Here is a 22,747-nt window from a genome sequence, read left to right as displayed (position 1 = left end):
TTAGCCAAATAGTCAAAAAGTTACTAAATTAGCCTATTCCCAAACGAGGCCTGAGTTAAAATATCTAAAACATCTATTTTATTTTTTATAACCATTTTAACTTAAAAAAAATCTCAAAATACAAATGAGTTAAAAGCTGATATGTGAGTTTTAATCCACTCCCCCCAAATCACTCCTAACTGGAATCAGACGCAAGATGCTTAAACACGTGTCAACAACATTAAACCGTCACAAGTTGTCAAAATTGAACTGTCCAGAGGAAGCTCCGATCCTCCGCGACCGACCTAGAAAAATTTGACAAATTCCGCAACTCAACGAGTCGTATGAGAGCAACACATCAGATTTACTTTGCAGGAAGCCTCCGACAAAATACACGTGCTATTCAGTAATTGGCTACTATGATAGACAACGAAAAACCCGGGTAGCTGGGGATAATTGTTCGACTTGTAACGCGGACGACTGTTTTTCTTTACAAGTTCTCTCTCTCTCTCTCTCTTCTGAACAAACAAAAAGAATCGATGAACGAAGGCGAGAACTGAGACGCGAGCGAGTGAGATAGAGAGAGAGTCTCTCTAATCCGGATTTTCCTACTTGATTACTTTCCTTGCGAGAAAATCCAAATCAATCCCGGAAAATCTTTCCCTTTTTAAAAAAATTTATATATATATATGTCTGATTTTGTTTTCCTTTCCTGAAACGCCACCTCATTCAATGAACAAGTTGTAGAATTTCCCTTTGCTTTCTACAACCCGTCCGTAGATCCTCGGTGCTTTTCTTTTTTGTTTCTCGGCAACCAATCATGCTTTCGATGCAGACTGATCTTCGGCAACACCATCTGCAACAACAGCAACAATTCCAGCAGCGGGAGTCACAGGTGCAGGTTCCTAGGGTTTCATACACTGGCGATCAGCGTGACGATTCCTTTGTTCTGCATTCGGAGACTTCCTTGTCTTCCTCCACTCTCAATCTCTCACAGGCGTTGGAGCCCCGTGAAGGTTGGATTTTCCCACTTTTTCGTGTTTTATTTAGTAGGGTTTACGTTTCGATCACTAATTTTCACAGGGTTTGATGTGTAAGGTTTAGGGTTTGATCACAAATTTTTGTTTTTGTTCGGCTTTGGATTTCAATTTGTCAGTTTAGTTTTTCATGTGTACATAGACCCTTATATATGTGTATGTATATGTTGAAAGATCATTACTTTTTTGAGAGAATTTGATTGTTGTATTTTAAAATTTTGTGGATTTGCGGAATTGATTAGTCTAATACGTGAAATAATTACTTCTGTACTGTTGATATCACTTATTTACTTAATTATTCAATTCAAAAGGGTCTTTTTTGTACCAGCAAGATGATCAGATGACACGTTGTCTTTTTATTTGGATTAGATTGTTTTGTTTTGTAATGAAACGTGGTTTGTTAATTAGATATATAAGGGCTGCAAATTGTCATTGCTAATTTGGATAGCTGTTTGGCCTGACAAGATTCCATGAATCTGATCTGCATTTGAATGTGCTGTTGTAAATTTCAACACTCTGGTTGTGGTGTTATTTGTTCCTTTGGTTGCCGATTTATTGTCCTTCGTTGCATACATGATTATGTGCTCGAGGATGACTTAAAACTGCATGCAATGTTTCAATTAGTTTCAATCACTCTGGATTTCATGTTATTGGGGGTTAATCTATCTGCTTTAGGGAAGAGGTTGTAGGCTAACAAGTATGGACACAGACATGCCAAATCAAACCAAATCAAGTGGACATAGACATGTCGATATAACAATTTTTAAAAAATAATAGGCCACAACACGTGGGAGACATGTGCCAAATATATAGTTTTATTTATCTATTATATTATATGTCATATAAATAAATATTTCATTAAAAAATAATAAAATAATGCAACATATCACCAATTCCTAATGTCTAAAGGAGGATAGATAATTTACATTGCTTTCCTTTTATTTTTGGATCCTAAGTTATTTATTTATTTTTAAACTTGTAATTTAATGTTGTCGAAGCGATTAATCAGTATGTATCTCAAGAGTCTGGACTTCGGAGCATGTTTGTGTAAAAAAAATTAAAAAAATAATAGAACATGTTTGGACGTGTGTCCGACATGTGTTAGGAAGTCGGAGGATTATTGGTGTATGATGTGGACACAGAACTTTTTAGAAGCGTATGCACTTCTTAGGTAATAGGAGTCTTTTGATAATCAAAATGGTGTATGTGGTCATTTGCATGAATATAAAATTTAAATTTCAAAATAAGGTTTTTATTTGGTGGTTGTAGTCTATGTAAAGGATTGACTTGGGCTTAGAGGTTCGGTAGAGAGTGGCAACATGGGGGTGACTGGGTGAGAGACAGAGCAGTCTAGTAAAGAGAGAGAGAGAGAGAGAGGAGGAGGGGGGAGGGAGATGGCGGAGTACTGGAGTCCATGGACAAAAGAGTCTAAATTACAGGGATGACCTCTCAAGAAGATGATGTATGAAGAACTTGTGATGTAAAGAGTGTTGCCTTTTATTTATAGAAGGTTGGTCATGTGACAGCTACAATCTTTTCGAATATTTCGGGAATTATGTTATATTGTTAAAATGTTTCAAGTTGTTAGGAATTGTCTCAATCCTTGTAAGTCTGTACACAAGCTTAATAGTGCTGTCACTCTCTCAAGGATTGGACTAAGGGAGTGACACCAGCTGGGCATTGCACCGAGCAAAACCTTTGTCTCTAGCCACCAAGCCACAATACCCCAAAATCCTGCAACCAAATCACTAGTCCTAGAATGCCATGGTGCATGCTGATGACTTTAGCATATCGAAGTCTTGCCTCTTAGCTTAGGTATATGAGATTGGTGGGTACAACAATAGCGGTAATGAAAGAAGGTCACTCTGCCTCAGTCAAGTGCTGCGATGAGCAGTATAACTACCACATTAGTGGGTGATATACAGTGGGAATTTTCCGATTTTTTGTGCTTTCCACTTATGGCTTGCATATCAACCCCAACCCCCCCCCCCCCCCCCCCCCCCCCCAAAAAAAAAAAAAAAAAAAAAAAAAAAAAGAAGCCAAGAAATGTGGATTTTGAGTATGAGAGTGACCTTGGTTGTTGAATTTTCTAATCCACTTATAGAAATACAGTTCAATTCAAAAACTTCATTGTGCTTATGAGGCTTAAATTGCTGAAGTCTTTAGAGTGCAATGAGAATATGAATAGCGACACACATGGAAGGGTCTTGTTTTTGTCTTGTGTGAACTAAGGAGCATTTGAAAGTAGCATTATTGTTGCACCTTTGGCAAAGAAGAGTTGTTGCTCTTGAATTGGATTACTTGAGTTCTTTTTTTTCTTCTCTTTTTTTGATCATTGGGATGCTCACTAAGTCAATGCGTTCTTTCGCAGATATAGGAGCCTGGTTCAAGTTTAAATCCCTGTAGGCTGTATTAACCATACAGCTGATTATAATTGATAGAGAAAATTACATAAATAACCCTAGGGTTTGACCCTTAACAAAATTACATAACTCTAAATTTTTTATTTATTTTTTTCATATTCAAACCTAATCTTTTAATTGTACTCAATTATAATAAGGGGGTAAATGGAGGTAGAGAGGATGGTTTTGTTAGGAGCGCTTAGTGGAGATGGAGTTGGAAAGGAGAGGAGGGAAGGCCAATAGGAAAAAATAGGCGGGCAATGGGGAAAGGCTGATTGGGGAAAGGAGGGAGGGGAACTGCCAGGTTGGGAAAATGGTGGGATTGTCAAGGGTGGCTTGATTATGACAATGGTAAAGAGTTCATGTTATAGAAAAGAAGAGTTAGTTAGGGAATTGAGGATAATGAATATTATGTTTGGAAGGGAAATAGGAAAATGAACTTGGGAATTCGTTCAATGTGGAGAAGATGAGAAAGATGGGTTAGAGTAGTGTGAATCATTAATGCCCTTACAAGTTTTCTTGGCATCATGCCTTAAACATTGTTGTAGGAGTCCCTTGTTGAGTAATTTCTTGATAGATCCTTTCAGTACTTCTACACTGCCAGTTTGGGGGTTGTGGGTAGTGGAAGTAACTAATAAACGAACATGATGGATGGCTTCTCTGACGATGACATTGACTACCACTGTAGTTGGCTTCTTGAGAGAAGGTCTTGGAAGGTATTTCCGAGTGAATTTTAGTGTTCATACTTCCCCTTTCTAAATTAGTTGGATTACCATGATTCTTGTGCTATTTCGTGTTTTTCAATTTATGCAAATGTAACTGCATACCTTTGTTGGATCTCACTGTTTTGGTGTTCCCATATGCTATATTTGTATTATCTGCAATAACAAATCTTCTCAATATGCTTTATGGGTTTCAAGGTGTTGATGAAGGTCAAGATTCTTTATTGTGCGTTGTTGCTATGACATGAGGCTTGAGGTGATATCCTTTTATGGGGCTTTGATGGGAAAAAGGAGGCTGTTTTTTTCCCTTGGAGTGGCATTTGGATGGTTCGGGCTCCATCCAAGTTTGTGTTCTTTGTGTGGATTTCAGCTCACAAGAATATATCGACCATTGATAATTTGATTAGGAGGTGCTGCCTTTATAAGTTAGTGTTTCCTAAAGATGTTGCAGGGTCTTGCATGGCAGGTAGGGAGTGAGGGTGGGAACTGTAGAGTCTTGATTAGGAGGGGCTTTTGCGTATAATTGAGAGTTTCTTTTTGGCAATTTTGTATAGCCACTTCAGGGAAGGTTTTTCCTACTATTGATCATGTTTTAGATTTTTTCAATTATTTTGATTTTGAAGAATTTGTTAGCCTTTGTTCTTTGGAGTGTGTAGGCCCCTTCTTTTGTTCAAATGGTGAAGGTTATCTTGGTTTAACCTGTTTTTGTTGCATGGGTAATATCCCTTTTAATGCTTTTTTTAATATAATTTGTTTTACTTATATAAAAAAAAGTTTCTGAAAATGTTAAAACATATTTAAGAGGTATTTTGTTTCTTATTATGATGATGTCACATTTCATGACCTTTGCTGAGATTCTTTTATAATTTTTCAGAGATCAAACAGTAATTAGATTGTATTAGCTTGTCTTGTACTTTTGTGTGTGAAAGCATGGAATTGAATAGGAGCTTATTAGAATGTATCAGTAAGTTTTATAACTTTGGGTTTAGGGATGCAGATTGTTAATGGCATGTATAAATGCTAGTTGTCTGTCTTGCAGCAGACTTAAACCTACCAAAAAAAAATGGGTTTAGAATTAATGGATAAAAAGCTGGGGTTGCTCTGTGCAAAATAGTTCCCTAGTGATACTTGGGAAGGAATATATTCAGTTAAGCATTTTGAAATGCTTTTTCTATGCATTGCACTATAATCTCTTTTCTTTGACTGACAAAGGTCTGTTATGGTTCATTGCTGAGGTTTGCATTCCTTCCTGTGCTGCATGCAGTTGATGAGGACATGCTCTTGGCCCTTGCTCATCAAAATTACAAAGCTGGGAACTATAAGCAGGCTTTAGAACATAGCAATGCTGTTCATGAAAGGAACCCACGGCGTACCGATAATCTTCTTTTGTTGGGTGCTATTTATTATCAGGTTAGTATACACGGGTATAATTTATTTATTTATTTTTATTTTTTTTTGCTGCTGTCCCACTCTGGTTGTCTGTGAGATCTATATACATCTGACCTGGAGTACATGGTGTTATTTGTTTTTAGTTGCATGATTTTGATATGTGCATTGCAAAGAATGAAGAAGCTCTTCGAATTGACCCACATTTTGCCGAGTGTTATGGGAACATGGCAAATGCTTGGAAGGTAACTTACAACACAAGTAACTTTGGTGGTTGCAGTTTTGTTTTGGTAAAGCTTATGAGGATTTAATATCCGTTATCTTGTATTTTTTTGCCCACAGGAAAAAGGCAATATTGATTTGGCGATACGCTATTATTTGATTGCTATTGAGGTTTGTAGATAGCCGTCAACCTGGTTATTCATGTTCAATTCTTTTCTTGTAAGACTGCTAGAATGAATGCTTGATGCTGGGAGCTTCTTATTCTCCTGTTTTTTCCCTCTTTGTTTTTTCATATTTTGGGTCTGTCTGAACAATTCTTTTTTGATTTATTTATATTTTTTATTAATATTTTTCTGAGATTTGCTGCAATATATTTGTGGTGATTCACTGTTTCATTGTGTTGGTAGTAGGGAACTGTGGGTTCTAAACTATACTATGAAACACCGACACTTCAAAACAAGTGCCGTATCCGTGTCGGACACACGGACACTTTGGGGACACACGTATGGGACACACCACATGGTGTGTCCCCTTATTTAATTAATTTATTTTTAGGGGACACGCCAAGGATACTTTGCAGACACACTAGGGACATGTCAAGTTAGTTTAAAAGTGTAGAATTTTTTTCAGTGCTTTTTATGAATGTTGAATACTTATTATTTTTTTCTTTGATGAAATGATCATCCATAAAAAAAAAATATAAATTGTAAGTGTTAGTTTAAAAGTGATTTTAAAAAAAATAAAATTAGAATTAGTTTTTGTTAATAATGATTATTTGTGGATGTAATATTAATCTAGATAGCAAATAAAAATATATAAAAATATATTTTTTTGCCGTGTCTCCACCTGTCCGTGTCTCCATTTTTTTTGAAACCGCCGTGTCCCATATCCACATCTGCATCTGTGTCTGTGTCCACATCTATATCTGTGTCCATGCTTCTTAGGTTCTAAATTACATTGTTATCTAACCACATTGTCAAGAGAAATAATCACTTTGTTTGGTTTGAGTTTTCTGGATTAAGTTTTTTGAAAACTGAGTTTTTTGATTTTCGTGTTTTTTTGTTTTTAGTGAATATTTTTAAAATTTTAAACATTTTTTTTACTTTTTTAGATGCACCTTACTTAGATGTGTCTAAAAAGTAAAAAAATTGTGAAAAAATATTTTAAAAAATTAAGAAATACATAAAAATACAAAAAATGTACTAAATTCTTGTATTTTTTTGTATTTTTGGTATTTAGTGAATTTTTAAAAGATTTTTTTTACAATTTTTTTACTTTTTAGGTGTATTTATGTTAGGTGTGTCTAAAAAGTAAAAAATTTGCATAAAATATTTAAAAAATTCAGTAAAAACAAAAAAATACGAAAAATAAGAGTGTAGAATTTTTTGAAAATTGTTTTTAAAAAATGGGAACCAAGCAAAGTGAATTGTGTTGCAACTAACCTTCATTCATGTAGGGTGCATTATTGCATGGCAAAAGAACTTATGTTTCTTATCCACAAATTATCTTATTGGTGTATATTATATAGTCTTGTGCCTACATCTCTGTCCACCATCGTGTTCAACTTGACAGCTGGGTGCAGGAAATTCAGAATCAAATTGTTTATATTTGTTGGTCTATGTTAGTAATGGTTCTATGAACTGGCCTACTAATGCAACTACCCAATGAGGTAGGTGTAGTGTAGCAATAAAAGAATGTAGATATTGCACATTAGGATAAAGAAGTAAACAATTTATAACCATCTTGTGTCCACTTTTGCATTTTCTTAAAAACATTTCCTTAAGGAACATGACAAATTTTCAAAATTGCAAGACCGTTTGTATCTGGAGATCCCTTCATGCATGCAATTTACTGTAGTTGGGAATGGTTGCTGAAAGTGACCTGACATGGGATTTGGGCATTGCTAGGATGATGCAAAATCTGCTTGGTGGGGGTAAGCTTAAGGGCATGTTTGTGAAAACTGTGGTTTTTGTGCATAAAATGCTTGCTTTCCAGAAGGCATAATGATTGGAAGTTTCTATTTAGTAGTCTTTTGAGTTGGGAAATGATTCCCTTTCTTCGTTAGGATTGAAGGAATAAGGATACTACTTCTTCTTTGAGCATTATTTTATTAACTCTAGGATAAAGTGATCCAATATAGTAATAAAGCTGATATTTTATTTGCTTATTGGTAAACGTATGTATCTGTAACTTCAGACATTGTCTGTCTTGCAGTCTGTTGGATTCTTACTGCAGAGATAGTTGTCCTAGTCTTTTAGTTCATTGGTAACATTGAAATTATTTCCTTGTATTGCAAGACCTTCATAGTAGAAATGAATGATGGGACTCCCTTTTTCAGTTCTTTGATTTTTGTGACTTTTTTTTCTCGTTAGAGAAGTTGATTACTTTTTTCAATAATTCATATTGGATGACGATGTTTGCCCAATTATACATTGACCTGTGATTTGTGGAAGAGGTGGTTCCACCATTGAACCACACATGGGCTGATAGATGTCCCAGTTGGGGTTTCACCTCTTTATGGCATTTAATGCTCTTCTGGGGAATGGATGCTTGCTTACCACCAATACAGATGCTGGCAAGAGTAGAAGCTTGCCTTAATCTGGTTGATGTTTCATCTCATTGACCTCACTAGCAATAGCTTTGCTAAAAACTGACCTCATTATGGCATTTAATTCTCTTCTGGGAAATGGATCCTTACAACCAACACAGATGCTGGCAATAGTGGAAGCTTGCCTTGATGGTGGTTGCCAAGGCTGTGTGCCCCAAGGCACATTTAGCCCTGTGCCCCTCAAGCTTGTAACCATATTGTTTTGTAAAGTTGAGACAGCTCCTTGAGCTTGGAGCATGTTGTCGGTATGGGATGGCTCTGTCTGTCCTAGCTTGGAAACTAAGTTGGGAGCTAGCGATGGAGGTTTAAGAAGAAGATGCTTTCATGTTCTTCTCAGGTCAGGACACAAGTCATGCACATTGTGTTCCATGTTTTCTTGGTGGTTGGTCTGTTTTGTTGATGCAGCAGCAGCAGCCGCCTAGTCTGCTTATGCTGTGTAGCCCTGTATGTTAATACTCCCATTGCTGATCCAATTTTGCTGGCCTTGTAAGCTAGCTCTCACATCCTTGGACCTATGTAAGGCCCAAAATGTCTCATATTGACGGGCTATACGCCATGGGATCATTAGAATGGAAGCCATTCTCAAGTGGCCTAATAAGTGTCGAACTGTATTTTTAGTTGTTGATAATGGAAACCGAAAGAATAGATAATGTTTCCTACCAGTATTGGCAAAATTACCAGTGTGTATTGTATAATATTTAAGCCCAAAATATACCACGTCAGCGGGGATCTTTTGTAAAATTCTAATAATTTGTTGGAAAACAGTGTTGTTATTTTAAAAACTGGAGTCTGGAACAAACTTAGGTATCAGTGAGTTCTCAGAAGTCAAATCTGCTCCCCCCAAAAAAAGAAGACAAAAAGAATCAGAGGTTCAATTCTTCAATCTCATAACCTAATTTTTGATTCTCTACATTGTGGCTGAGGTTGGTATGTATTGTGGTGTGTATATGTAACTTGATAGGATTTCTGATGCATTTGCATCCTAAAATGGTTGGATTGCATAATGTAGAACTTGACAAAGTTAAAAAGGTAGAAATTATAGGGGAATTGCAGAACAGTCTTCTGTGATGTTCTGTTTAGAGTATCAATAGCATGCTTAAGCTGATAGCTATTAATTCAGTGTTATTGTTTATGCTACTCTTTCCTACTGGGGATATCATCTTTCAGCTTGCTAAATATCGGTGGATCTGTTCTATTTTCTTTTCCAACTCTTGTCTTGAGTTTTACGTTCAATCCCATTTTTTGATTGATTTTATTATTATGTCTTCCCTTCATGTTTAGATTTTGTACTGGTCTTGTCTTTTATTACTATTTGGGTGTTTGACTTTGGTTGTAAATTTTGTATATTGCAGTTTCGACCCAATTTTTCTGATGCATGGTCGAACTTAGCTAGTGCTTACATGCGGAAGGGAAGGCTTAGTGAGGCTTCCAAATGTTGTCGCCAGGCTCTTTCATTAAACCCTTGTTTGGTAAGTCCCTATCTATGTTTCCATAAGTTATATAATGGAAATTTTGTGATGTTACTATGTAATTCTATTCATTGTTGTAGGTTGATGCGCATAGTAACCTTGGGAATCTGATGAAAGCTCAAGGTTTAGTGCAAGAGGTAATAAATTCTCCATTATACTTTGAATGACAATGGGTGTGGCATACAATGGGTGTGCTAAGGGGTTGGAACATGTGGGATGCCCTTTCATGATTCAATTGATCAATTGTGGAGCACAAGATAGGATGTGACTGCATGCATCTTTTGTCAGAAAAGGTTATGGCTGTGAATGTTTGTTTCTGAAACAGACACTCAATGGTCATACCTGATAATTAAATTTTTTAATTTCGATTTCTGTTGTTATTGATGTTGATTGGAAGTTAGGAAGCACAGATACGGATACGGAATAGTGATACAGATACTGCGATACGCCAAAATCTAAAAAAGTAGAATATGGGTACGGCGGGGATACATTCATAAAAAAATTATTTTTTATAATTTTAATAATGTAATATGCATGAAAATAAAATCTAAAACAAATTAATAAATAAAGAGAGGGATTCCTATTAAATAAAGAAATATTGACATTAAAGTTCCCAAAATTAAAAATTTGGTAAAGAAATACTTACATTAAAACAGTGTAGGGGGAAAAAAAAAAGTGGAAAAAAATTTAAATAAAGCAGCCTAATAGATAAGGAAAAAAGAGGGAAAAAAAAAAGGAACGAGAGAAGAGAGTACTGACCATTGAAAAAATATAAATATAAATTAAGAAAAAAATTGGGAAAAAATATATACTTATTTAGCGTATTAAAATATAAAAAGTAAAAAATAAGAAACAAATTAGAAGAAAAAAATGGACACTTATTTGGCGTATCCCTCACATATCCTGCTGTATCCCTCAAGTATCTTTCGCATATCCCTCCCGTATCCAAAATCAACAAAAAAAAAAATAAATAAATAAAAAATTGGATACTTATTTACCGTATCCGACACTTGTACGACACCTTTTTTTGGAGTATCCGTGCTTCATAGATTGGAAGTAATATGCATGTAAAATTCAATTTGGATTTGCATTTGTTGTTCGGTTTTTTCCTTGATTGCTTTTGCAGATATTTTAGATTGATTAATCTTCTTGAACTCTTAAGTTCTAAATGATTTGAGTTATACTTTCTAGGCATATAATTGCTATGTTGATGCTCTTCGTATACAACCAACGTTTGCTATAGCATGGTCCAACCTAGCTGGCCTTTTCATGGAGGCAGGTGATCTTAACAAGGCTCTTCAATATTACAAGGTAAGACAGGTTATGTGTCTCGTATGTGCTCTGGTTTGTCTGGGATTTGGTTTCTAAATTCATACATGTAAGCAACTGAATATGGTTTTGTGTACATAGAATTGATGAAAGCATATTTATTTCCAGGAAGCAGTTAAGCTTAAACCAACATTTTCAGATGCCTACCTGAACCTGGGAAGTGTTTACAAGGTAAGCTCATGTACTGTCCAAATATGGTTGGGGTAGCTGCAAATGTCAAAACAGGAATCTGGAGTAAAACAATATCTTTCTTTTGCATTTTTCAGGCTCTGGGAATGCCTCAAGAGGCTATTGTGTGTTATCAGTGTGCCCTTCAAGCTCGTCCAGACTATGCTATGGCTTTTGGTGAGTATAATAACATTTTGTTTTGTGTTTCTATGTTTAACATTTATCATTATCCATGTGTGCGAAAGATTAGTGTTTGTCCATTTGAACTTACCTAACATTGAACAAATGATTCTTCCAAATGCATTTCAACCTATCCTTGCTGAGGGCAGAGTTTGAGCAGGTTGACTTCAGAAAAAAGTGTCATCCAATTGGTGATTGTATCTTTAAGGGCACAACAGTTGAACATGAAAGACCCAAAGTCGCATTAGTATAACTTGTTCTAATTTAATTTTATTTCTAATTAAAGGTTGGAATGATTGATCATTATGTGCTATTCACCCAAAATCACAATGGAGCACATATCTTAATTCTATATTTTGTGAAGTTAAAATTGCATATCATTAATTTATAATAATCAGCTCGAGTGGCTTGGTGATCTGTTTAACCTGCTTATGGTACATTGTGCAAAACCAAATTATGCAGGCAATTTAGGTAGTATATATTATGAGCAAGGCAAACTGGATATGGCAATACTCCATTATAAGCAAGCCATTGCTTGTGATGCTGGATTCTTGGAGGCATACAATAATTTGGTTGGCCCTTTATTATCTTTTTCTAATTTCTGGATTGTTTCTATGTACATTGTAATTTTATAGATGAAATTTATGTTTTTTTGGTTGTACTATTACAAGGGTAATGCACTGAAAGATGCTAGTAAAGTTGAAGAAGCGATTCACTGCTATCGTGTAGGTTCTATTCTACTGTTGTGCCATTTGTTTTTCCTTTTGTTTTCTTTACCATTAAATCTGATGACAGTTCTTTGTTCCATGAAGCAATGTCTGGCTTTGCAACCCAGCCATCCACAAGCACTTACTAACCTTGGAAATATATACATGGAGTGGTATGTACTTTTAGATATATTGTTGAGTTTCTTTTTCATTTTGCTTTATATATATCATTGTTCTGATTAAAGGAAACATTCATGAACTTCTGGTATGTGAATAGGTGGTTGGTGGTTTACAATGAAGAGTTTTTTGATCTTGCAGGAACATGATGAGTGCTGCTGCACAATGTTACAAGGCAACGATATCTGTGACAACAGGACTCTCTGCTCCTTTCAATAACTTGGCAATAATTTACAAACAACAGGTAATCTCTCTCTCTCTCTCTCTCTCTCTCCACACACACACACACACACACACACACACATTCCTGAATCACAAATTATGAAGATTCTTGGGTTTCATTATTAGCACAAAAAGGATGCTCAAATAGTACTCGTACAGGAAAGATAAAGTGATGGTATTATTTCCATTAGAAAGCATTGTGATATTTTGGATTATTCTTTGCTAGATTTTAATATGAGTGCTGACTTCTTTTATTTTATTTTTTTTTACTTTTTGATCATGCTACAGGGTAATTATGTTGATGCTATATCTTGCTATAATGAAGTTCTGTGCATCGACCCTTTGGCAGCTGATGGACTTGTCAATCGGGGAAACACATACAAGGAGATTGGTAGAGTCAGTGAAGCGATTCAAGACTATTTACGGGCTATTGCCATTCGGCCAACCATGGCTGAAGCTCATGCAAATTTAGCTTCAGCTTACAAGGATAGGTGTATACTTTTTCCCCAAGTGTTCTGGGTCCACTTATATTGGATTTTGTTTATGATTCATTCATAAAATTATCTTACACGTTTAATTCTTTGATTTGGACAATCTGTAGTGGGCATGTTGAAGCAGCTATAAAAAGTTATAAGCAAGCCTTGTTTCTTCGACCTGATTTTCCAGAAGCAACTTGTAATCTCCTACATACCTTGCAGGTATATCTGGATATGCATCATCTTTGGTGTTGATGTTCAATTTTAGTAACTAAGAAGAATGATATATTAAGCATTTTAGTTATATAAACCTAGAAATGAGATGTTATAGGTGACTCTTATCTTATCCAATAGATTAAGGGAAATTGTTTTGTCGAGTTTTGAGCTGATATTTACTGAGGCCATAAAAGTTGAAGCAAAGTTGATATTGATAGTTTTACGCTGTCAATGTAATGCATAGCCTATTTTGTCCTTGGGCTACATATTGACCTAAGCACAGTTGATATTGATAGTTGAAGCACAGTTACATTGTTAGTTTTATGCTGTCAATGTATGCGCCTGTTTTGTCCTTGGACTGTGGTCATATAAGAATCATGCCTCCATTTGTCTGGGACAAAAATATAAATGTTTTCTGCCTTTGAAGCAGACTAGTATTAGGTCATGAAATGTGCATAATAGTTTCACTCTTTTAATATTTTACTTTAAATTATTGTTTATTATCCAATACAATTTATCCATATATTTATTTTCAATCTTCTATTTGTTAATTGTTCTTATCCACTCTTTTATCTTACACTATTTCCTAAACTTCCACTTGAAATGGGACACTGCTATCTTCAAAAAATAGGATAGGGACACGGCAGGGATAGGACAAAAAAATATTTTTTTTTATTTACTATGCATATGAATATAGGCATTGATGTATGTAGGAGTGTATTTTTATTTTTGTCTACTCTTTCCCTCTTTCTTTCCATATGTTTTACTTTTACCCCAAATCAACCAAAAACATAAGATTTGAGATTTCTATTGTTTATCAAATCATAAGACTCAAATGCATGTTTATCCTGAAAAGGTGGTTTTTCTAGATACATAAAACTTTACCTGGCTTCTCACCAAAAATGTTTTTTTTTTTAATATATTTATTTATTTAAACAAATGTATATTAAACATTTTTTTACATTGAATAAAATACATTTTTTTATATTGAAGAAAATAATGATGTGAAATCTCCGTTGGATATAGAAGAAGGGAAGAAAACAAAAGCCAATATTTGTTCTTTTTTCTTTTCTTCTTGTTCATGGTTTTGCTACTTTGTTGGGACCTTTAATAATGGGGTTCTTCTTACAAAGGTTTTTCTTTGAGTTCTCATTATAAGATTTGCAATTAGTGGCAGAAAATTCTTGGGATTATTGAAATGAATTCTATTGCAGTTTAATTGTTGTTATTTGGACAAATTCATCCCCTGCATTATTGGAATGTGCTGTTTGTGGTCAATCTCAATGAAACTTTTTCTTTTTTTTTTTTTGTAATTTGATTTTATGTTTACAGTGTGCTTGTGACTGGGATGATCGCAGTAAGATGTTCATTGAAGTTGAAGGGATACTTCGGAGGCAGATAAAGGTTTCAGTGAATCTGTTTAATTATAAATATTAATGTCTGAAGTAGTTTCCTGTTATTTTTGTTGATTGACTAACAACATTTATCTTCTTCTAGATGTCGGTTATTCCCAGTGTGCAGCCTTTCCATGCTATAGCCTATCCCCTTGATCCAATGCTTGCTCTGGAAATTAGGTGAATTATCAAGTTTGGCACTTTTGACATCAAGTGAAACATTTCATATAATTTTCTAATTGTTTTCTTTGTTCTTATAGTCGTAAATATGCTGCGCACTGCTCTGTGACTGCTGCCCGTTACTCACTTCCTCCCTTCAACCATCCTGCTCCATTACCCATAAGGGGTGGGAATGGCCGTTTAAGGGTTGGGTAAGTTTTGAAGCACTGATTTTTTTTTCTTTTTTCTTTTTTCCCCCCACTTTTTTCTTATACTCGTTTTAGGGGCTTGGTCATAAGTCCAATTCTGGTACTTTTTCCTCAATTAGTCCACTCGCAAAACCTTTCAAGCTCTAAGGACAGCCTTTTTCAATGTGACTAAAATACCACCTAACCCTAAATCTCTATTTTGTCGTTGCATTCATCTCTCTCTATCTCGTCTGGCCATGGTTGTCAGAATTCCTATCTGGATCTTACAATCTATTTGGACAAAGTTGATCCGGATCATGTACAAAATCCCTTGTAGGTAAGATCTTTTGATCTTGATAGTTGGATCTTGGAATACCGAAATAAGATACTGTAAAAAATACTGTATTATTGATTGATATTGATTGATCTATTGATTCATTTTCTGTCTATTACAAATGGTTCCTTATATAGATGTAGGTGTAGTGGATGGTGTGTAGTGGATGGTGATAGTGGTGTAGTGGGTTAGGTTTAGTGGAGTAGGTGAGGTGGTAGTGGTGTAGTGGGTTAGGTTTAGTGGAGTAGGTGAGGTGGTAGTGGTGGTAGGTGATGGTAAATTCTAACAGCCCCCGCAAACTCAAGGAGGATAGAAACTAACCAACTTGAGTTTGAAGAGAGGAACAAAACAAGAAAATACATAAAAAAAGGATAGGAGACACTGTATGGTCGTGTTAGACCGTTGGTGAAGACACTGGATGGTGGTGTCATAACGTTGTAGAGGACACTGGATGGCGGTGTCAGACCGATGTAGAAGACAGTTTATGGGGTCATGTTGGACCGTTGTAGAAGACAGTTTATGGGGTCATGTTGGACCGTTGTAGCAGACAATGTTGTGACAGTTGTTGTGACAGTTTACGGAGTCTTGCTGGACCCTTGGAGAAACTATCCGGAATCAATGTCGGGACAGTTTACAGAGTCTTGTCGGACCCATAAAGGAGCTAACCGGAATCAATGTCGGGACAGTTTACAGAGTCTTGTCGGACCCTTGTAGAAACTAACCGGAATCTATGTCGGGACAGTTTACAGAGTCTTGTCGGACCCATAAAAAAGGCGCACCCTCAAAAGGTGTGCCCAATCTTTCAAAAGGCGTGCCATCAAAAGGCGTGCCAAATCCATAAAAAGGCGTGCCAGACATGATGGCGAGGCACGTGGGCGCCTTGGCTTGCGCGCCCGTTGGTCGGCTGGCGTTAAGAGGCGCGCGATGCGCGTGGCTGCCTTGGCTATTTAACCAAGGTTGATGCTGAGGCTGAGGCTGAGACAAAACTTGCTACAAAACCTCTGAAAAAACTCTGCGGTTGCTGAGAGAGAAACTCTGTAATACGCTGTAATACTCTGTTGCCCAGAAAATGGCTTCGTCTTCCCGTGGACTGCTCACCCTCTTTCCCGACCTCAACGAGTCAACAGGAGAGAGAACTGGTGCGGTGGCACTGGAACCTCAACCAAGCGCCCCGGAGTTTGCTCCGTTGAACTTTCCGATGCGGTCGGTGGAGCAAAGAATGGCAGTGCAGTCAGATGTGGAGGCCAATCAGTATACCTTGAAGTCATGTGTGGAAACCATGACGGCGGTCACAAATTTGTCGAACCGGCTGCAGAGTAGGACAAATGAGGTGCAGCAGTTAAACGCCCAACTGGCTCTGCTCCAACGCATGTATAAGGATGCGCGAGCAGAGATAAGTGTGCTGAAAGCAGAAAATAAGGAGCTGAAGCGGAAGGCCACCGTGATGTTCCGATTTGGAGGGCCGCCATATGCTGCAGTGGAGGAGCAGGGAGTAGTGATCATGCCCAGTGGAGTGGGAAACACGGAGGCAACACCGGCAAGGGCCGCCCAGGATGGAGGCAAAAAGAAGAGACCGGCGGCAGAGTAGGTCGGTGGGTGGCCGTCTGAAGAAAAGAAAACAAAGCTGTTGTTGTGGATTTTTGTTGTTGTTGTTGTTGTTTTTTTTTTTTTTTTTTTTTTTTTTATGTGGATCGGGGTTGATCCCGATATGAATAAAATGAGTGTATTGTGCAAATTTGTAAATTGGTGGCAATTGTTTTTTTTTTTTTTTTTTTTTTTTTTTGATGTGTCTATGGAGGTGGAGTACCCACGTGAAAGATCTTGAGGCATGTGGGGTGATTATTAGAGAGAGAGAGAGTGACAGTGTGTGCTATGTCCCCCCTGTGTTGTTTGCTCTTTTCTTCTTTATTCTCCTCAAGAGAATCTAGGTACTTGAAAATCTTTGAGTCTTCCTCGCTCAACAGCAGAACAACACCACCAGTAACAGCAGCAGTCTCCGATGGAATCAAATCGATCTCCCGAATACTAGTAGTAGACTGATACTTGGAACTACTACTACTTCTACTACTACTCTCTCCAACAAGAAACTCCACTTCAACTTCCTTGCTCACCACCGAATCTGCAAACGAGTAATCTTCTTCTGGAAAATCAACTCCAGTGCTATCAGTTCTCGGAGTAGATCGAACCGATTCGACTAACGATTCGGCTTCAACAGGTCCAGTATGTGAAATCAGGATATTACGAAACTCGTCCTCGAGCCTAGCCATGGCGATCTGCATCGCACCATTGACCTTGTTCTGATCATCGGTCACAGTCACCGATTCCATCGATCGTTGAATCTCATCAACGGCTTGCAAGTATCGATCGATCTCTTGACGATCGGAATCGAAGATCATACGCTCTCTGGCTTCCTCCAACGCCGTGGAGTCCCACCGGAGGATGATTTTCTCGGCTGATTCGATTGCTCCGGCGGTGTTTTCCGGCGGCTCCATAGTCGGAAATTGGTTCGATGACTGTTGCTGGTGGTAATACATCTGCTGCTTAATCATCCATGACTGTTGTTGTTGTTGGTATTGAAGGTGGTTCTGTTGGTGTGGCTGAACTACGCTCGTTGCTGGTTGCATCATCGTGAAAAACCCTAGCTTAGATGAGAGAGAGAAGGTATGTATAGAAAAACTCCAACGGGCAGTGAAGGCAAGGTTGCCGGCCGGCTGCCCGCCGGGGGAAAACAATATATAGGTCTAAATCTTATAGCTCTGATACCATGTAAAAAATACTGTATTATTGATTGATATTGATTGATCTATTGATTCATTTTCTGTCTATTACAAATGATTCCTTATATAGATGTAGGTGTAGTGGATGGTGTGTAGTGGATGGTGATAGTGGTGTAGTGGGTTAGGTTTAGTGGAGTAGGTGAGGTGGTAGTGGTGTAGTGGATTAGGTTTAGTGGAGTAGGTGAGGTGGTAGTGGTGGTAGGTGATGGTAAATTCTAACAGATACTAATCCCTTGTGTCTGATACATGTGGGGAAGTGTTGGCGTCAGACACGAACATTACACGGACATGCACCTTTTTAGAAGTGTCCATGCTTAGATTGTTGTCCAAAACTACTTATACTAAGCTTTATCCATTCTTTCTGTCCACCTTCTGTCTTCCATTTGTCTGTCAATTGTGTCGTCGTGCGCCATATATTGTCCTTTGTTCCATCATCGTCCTCCATCCTCATCCATTGTTTTATCATCCATGATGTTTTTTGTGCTCTTCAAAAAAGCAAAGTTGTCTGTCAAAAATCCGTGTGGCCTTAAACAAATACTTGTTAATAAAGAAAGGTACCAAAAATGTGTCCTTATGGCTGTAATAAATCCGCACTTGGACTAATTGCGTTATGCACATTGCAAGGTGGGTTTATGACCCATTTTTATTTTTGTTTTTTAAGTAAAAATTAAAAAGCATATGCTTGACTGGCTGTTTTCCCTGGTTTCAGATATGTCAGCAGTGACTTCGGGAACCATCCATTGTCACATCTTATGGGCTCAGTATTTGGCATGCATAATAGAGAAAATGTTGAGGTTTGCAAATTTAGATTGCTTTCATGTGAAGAAATAATTCTGCTTGAGACTTTTAATTCTGTCTATTTTGTGTCTTATGCTTGGCAAGTAACATAATGTGTCACATCAGGTGTTCTGCTATGCTTTAAGTCCAAATGATGGTACAGAATGGAGGCTGCGTATCCAGACAGAAGCAGAGCACTTCTTAGATGTGTCTTCCATGTCTTCTGATACAATTGCTAGGATGATTAATGATGATCAAATACAAATCCTGGTCAACCTTAATGGTTATACCAAGGTATCTTATGATATATACATTTTTTCGGTTTTTTTGCATTATCCTGATTTTATAGAAATTAGAAGTGTATTGAGGTTTGTTTTTTCCCATCTTATTTTCTCATTTTAGATGTAAGATTGTATACTACATGAATAGTTTTTGGAACAAATATTATTGTGGTAATTGTGTTCTGTCACTTATCTGAATTCTGGATTAATCTTGTGGCTCTCTACTAATTGTGCAGGGCGCTAGAAATGAAATATTTGCCATGCAGCCTGCTCCTATCCAGGTTTCATACATGGGATTTCCTGGAACAACAGGAGCGTCTTACATACATTATTTGGTCACTGATAAGGTTACGAATATATATATATATATATGAAAGCTTGTACATTGTGATCTTTCTTTATCTTTGTATTCTTTTTAACATGTACTTAATGATGTGGCAGTTTGTTTCGCCTAGTTGTTTCTCACATATATACTCTGAGAAGCTTGTCCATCTCCCTCATTGCTACTTTGTAAACGATTATAAGCAGGTAGAATCTATCATGTTTTATTCTATTGAAGATTTTTATCATGGAACATCAAGTTTTATTTTATGGTTAACTCAATCTGTCATACAATTTTATTAGAAAAATTGCGATGTATTGGATCCAAAATGCCAACCCAAGCGTTCGGATTATGGATTGCCTGAGGACAAGTTTATTTTTGCTTGTTTCAATCAGCTGTACAAGATGGACCCTGATATTTTTACAACTTGGTAATGTCTGGTTAGGCAATGATGTTACTTGTTCTGGTCTGTGTACTATCTACTGCCATACTTAGTCAATTGGGCTTACACTGTTTCAGGTGCAATATTCTTAAGCGTGTTCCCAATAGTGCACTTTGGCTTCTTAGATTTCCGGCTGCGGGCGAGACGAGACTCCGGACATGTATGCAATATGATCTAGTAGAAATTATTTACATTATACAGACATGCGAAACTTCTTTGCTCATGCTAACCACAAAGCATGCTTCCAATTTTCTAATCAGTTTATAATTGCCATTTTGTTAATATTTTCTGTGTGATACGCCTTATAAATTATCTAACCGAAAGGTTTCATTGTCTCCAGATGCTGCTGCACAAGGTGTGCAACCTGACCAAATTATTTTCACAGATGTTGCCATGAAAAGCGAACATATCAGAAGAAGCAGTTTAGCAGATCTATTCCTTGACACGTATATACAATGAACCTGTTTGCTCATATCTAGTTTATTTAACCTGCAGTTCATTGATTTCTACAATTGGCACTTGAACGGTTGCTGTTTTGATTTTAGTTATTACAGCCATCACTTCTAGTTTTGCGTAATTTCTTGTTTCTATTCTGAGTATAGGCCATTATGCAATGCCCATACAACGGGCACAGATGTACTTTGGGCTGGTCTGCCAATGGTGACCCTTCCCCTTGAGAAAATGGCAACTAGAGTTGCCGGTTCACTTTGTCTGGCCACTGGAGTTGGGGAGGAAATGATTGTCCACAGGTATGGATTTTGGTCACGTGATTACATAAGAATTTTGGTCAGTTGATGCTTTATTGACAGAGTCTTGTGATTTTTTTGGGATTTTGTGCTATATTTAAGTTTTGCCATTAGTAAAAACAATTGAACATGATTTATAGTTGGAACAAATTGAAATGTAAGATTTGTTTCTCAATGAGCTTACGATGGAGAGTTCCCATGATCACTTATGGTTTGGAATGGCAACAAACCTTCCCCATACACCATATAAAGTGGTGTAGGGGTTTATTTATTTGAACCAAATTGCAGTTTGCTGGCTTGATCTATTTTTTCCTAGTTTTCTGTTGATTGCTAACTTGCTGCATCTGGTATACTGAAGTATGAAAGAGTATGAAGAGAAGGCAGTGTCATTGGCACTAAATCCCTTGAAGCTCCAGGATCTTACTAACAGACTTAAAGCATCCCGTTTGACTTGCCCTCTATTTGATACAGCACGCTGGGTGAGTAAATCATATTTTGTTTTGTTTTGTTTTGTTTTTTTGGAGTACATGGAGGCCAATGGCCATAGCTTGGAGTAGGGGAGTTTTCCCGTGAGAAAAATTGAACTCTTGACCATTTAATGAGATGAAGGAATTTTGGCCAATTGGGCATACAGCTCAAGTTGGTTAATTATTTCTGGGTTTCAAACATTTGAGTTGTATTGTTTTGAACTTATCTTCAAATGTATCCTTTATTGGTGTTAGGAAGCTCGGGAGCTTAATATCATTGTTGAGCTTGTGATTTGATCATGTTGATGACAAGTGCATTCTGATTTACTCTTTTTAAATTGATCCAGGTGAGGAATCTTGATCGAGCATATTTTAAGATGTGGAACCTGTACTGCTCCGGCCAACATCCTCAACCCTTTAAAGTGACCGAGAATGATTCAGAATTTCCATAAGATAGATAGAGAGATATACTATCGAGAGTGACGGAATTGTAGATAAAGTTAAGAGAATGTTATTTTGAAGGTTATACTGGTTGACGGCAGTGGAACAGGATTGAGACTCTTGGGTATATGTCATGCATGGCTGTCAGTTAAATTAACTCTTTTGGGTACAAGTAATTGAAGAAATGTGAGTTGTGATGCTTACATCTATACTCAGTGCAATGCTTTTTTTCTTATTCCGGGGTGATTGTTGTTTTTTCTTTGCTCTGAGTTAATGAATTCCAGCAATGTGGGCAAATTGCAATGGAACTTCGAACAACCCTAACCCATTCTTAACATGCCTTTGTTTATGAAGTTCAGATCTTTTCACTCAAGTTACTGAAACAGCCTGGAGATCGTTGTCCTTTTTCCAACGTGACGTCCTGAAGGGATTGTGATGAAATTTTCTTGGTTTGGGTTGGGATGAAAATGGCTGCAGCTTTGGCAAATTGCCTTCTGCGATGTCCCTGCTTCAGTTCATTGACAAATATCGGATTTGCTTGCAGGTCTCTGACACTTTCAGACTTTGTTGATCTACAATGTATGCAGATGCATGAGCTGCTGCACAGAGGTTGAGCCTGAGCGGTAAGAAGGATCTTTCGCTTTTTACTTGCACAAAAGCGATGCTGGACCTTTTTATTCCCACGAAGCTGATTTTTGTTTTTTTGGGCCACTTTCAATTCATCTATGCGTGGTGAATTCCCAATGTGTGTGATCACTCACAAGCCAAAACACTCAGGTAAGTCAATGGTGTTGTTGATAGCGTTTTTTTTAGGATAAGAAGGGGTAGAGAAAATACCTCAAGCCAATGTTTGAGTATCAGGCGCTACCGCATTGAAGTAATTGAGGCCATACTTGCAGGAACATGCTTTCCAGTTTGCAGGGCATTTATACACATGAACATTTTAGGCACCTGTATCTTATGCTAAGTTTGTTGGGTGGAAAACATTTTTTGATAATGTTTTTTGTATTTTTCTAACATTTGTTACAACGGAAAATAAAAGGGAAACTTTTGGTGGTCAATGAAAAATAAATTTATTTGAATAGATAAGATTTTTTATTTGTAAGACACAATAATGTT

At 37.0% G+C, this 22,747-nt stretch overlaps 1 protein-coding gene across 8 annotated transcripts; it reads left to right on the top strand.

The window, feature by feature from the left end:
* Nucleotides 1–321: 321 nt before the first annotated feature.
* Nucleotides 322–22,700, top strand: LOC114318905 (putative UDP-N-acetylglucosamine--peptide N-acetylglucosaminyltransferase SEC). 8 transcript variants are annotated; one of them, XR_014335375.1, is made up of 30 exons: nucleotides 322–995; nucleotides 5,405–5,550; nucleotides 5,673–5,771; nucleotides 5,869–5,919; nucleotides 9,709–9,825; nucleotides 9,906–9,962; nucleotides 11,017–11,136; nucleotides 11,263–11,325; nucleotides 11,421–11,499; nucleotides 11,965–12,074; nucleotides 12,174–12,227; nucleotides 12,315–12,382; nucleotides 12,528–12,630; nucleotides 12,897–13,099; nucleotides 13,210–13,306; nucleotides 14,633–14,704; nucleotides 14,798–14,874; nucleotides 14,955–15,065; nucleotides 18,862–18,946; nucleotides 19,056–19,223; nucleotides 19,447–19,557; nucleotides 19,652–19,738; nucleotides 19,835–19,962; nucleotides 20,052–20,134; nucleotides 20,315–20,420; nucleotides 20,577–20,723; nucleotides 21,079–21,199; nucleotides 21,535–21,814; nucleotides 22,173–22,405; nucleotides 22,528–22,700. XR_014335375.1 is itself a non-coding variant. In XM_028265885.2 (28 exons), exons 1-28 carry the CDS (start codon nucleotides 800–802, stop codon nucleotides 21,637–21,639), a joined length of 2,964 nt encoding a protein of 987 aa, XP_028121686.2. In that variant the 5' UTR covers nucleotides 463–799; the 3' UTR covers nucleotides 21,640–21,837. The 8 variants fall into 8 exon arrangements, 1 of the variants encoding a protein (XP_028121686.2); XR_014335374.1 differs by having other exon boundaries at nucleotides 21,988–22,405; XR_014335373.1 differs by having other exon boundaries at nucleotides 22,173–22,700.
* Nucleotides 22,701–22,747: the final 47 nt, after the last annotated feature.

The sequence above is a fragment of the Camellia sinensis genome, chromosome 7 (genome assembly GCF_055761805.1).
Source record: "Camellia sinensis isolate YWXY chromosome 7, ASM5576180v1, whole genome shotgun sequence".
In the NCBI taxonomy this organism is placed as follows: Eukaryota; Viridiplantae; Streptophyta; class Magnoliopsida; order Ericales; family Theaceae; genus Camellia; species Camellia sinensis.
The sequence above is the reverse complement of the archived record's forward strand: the minus strand, read 5'-3'. Positions and strand labels throughout refer to the sequence as shown.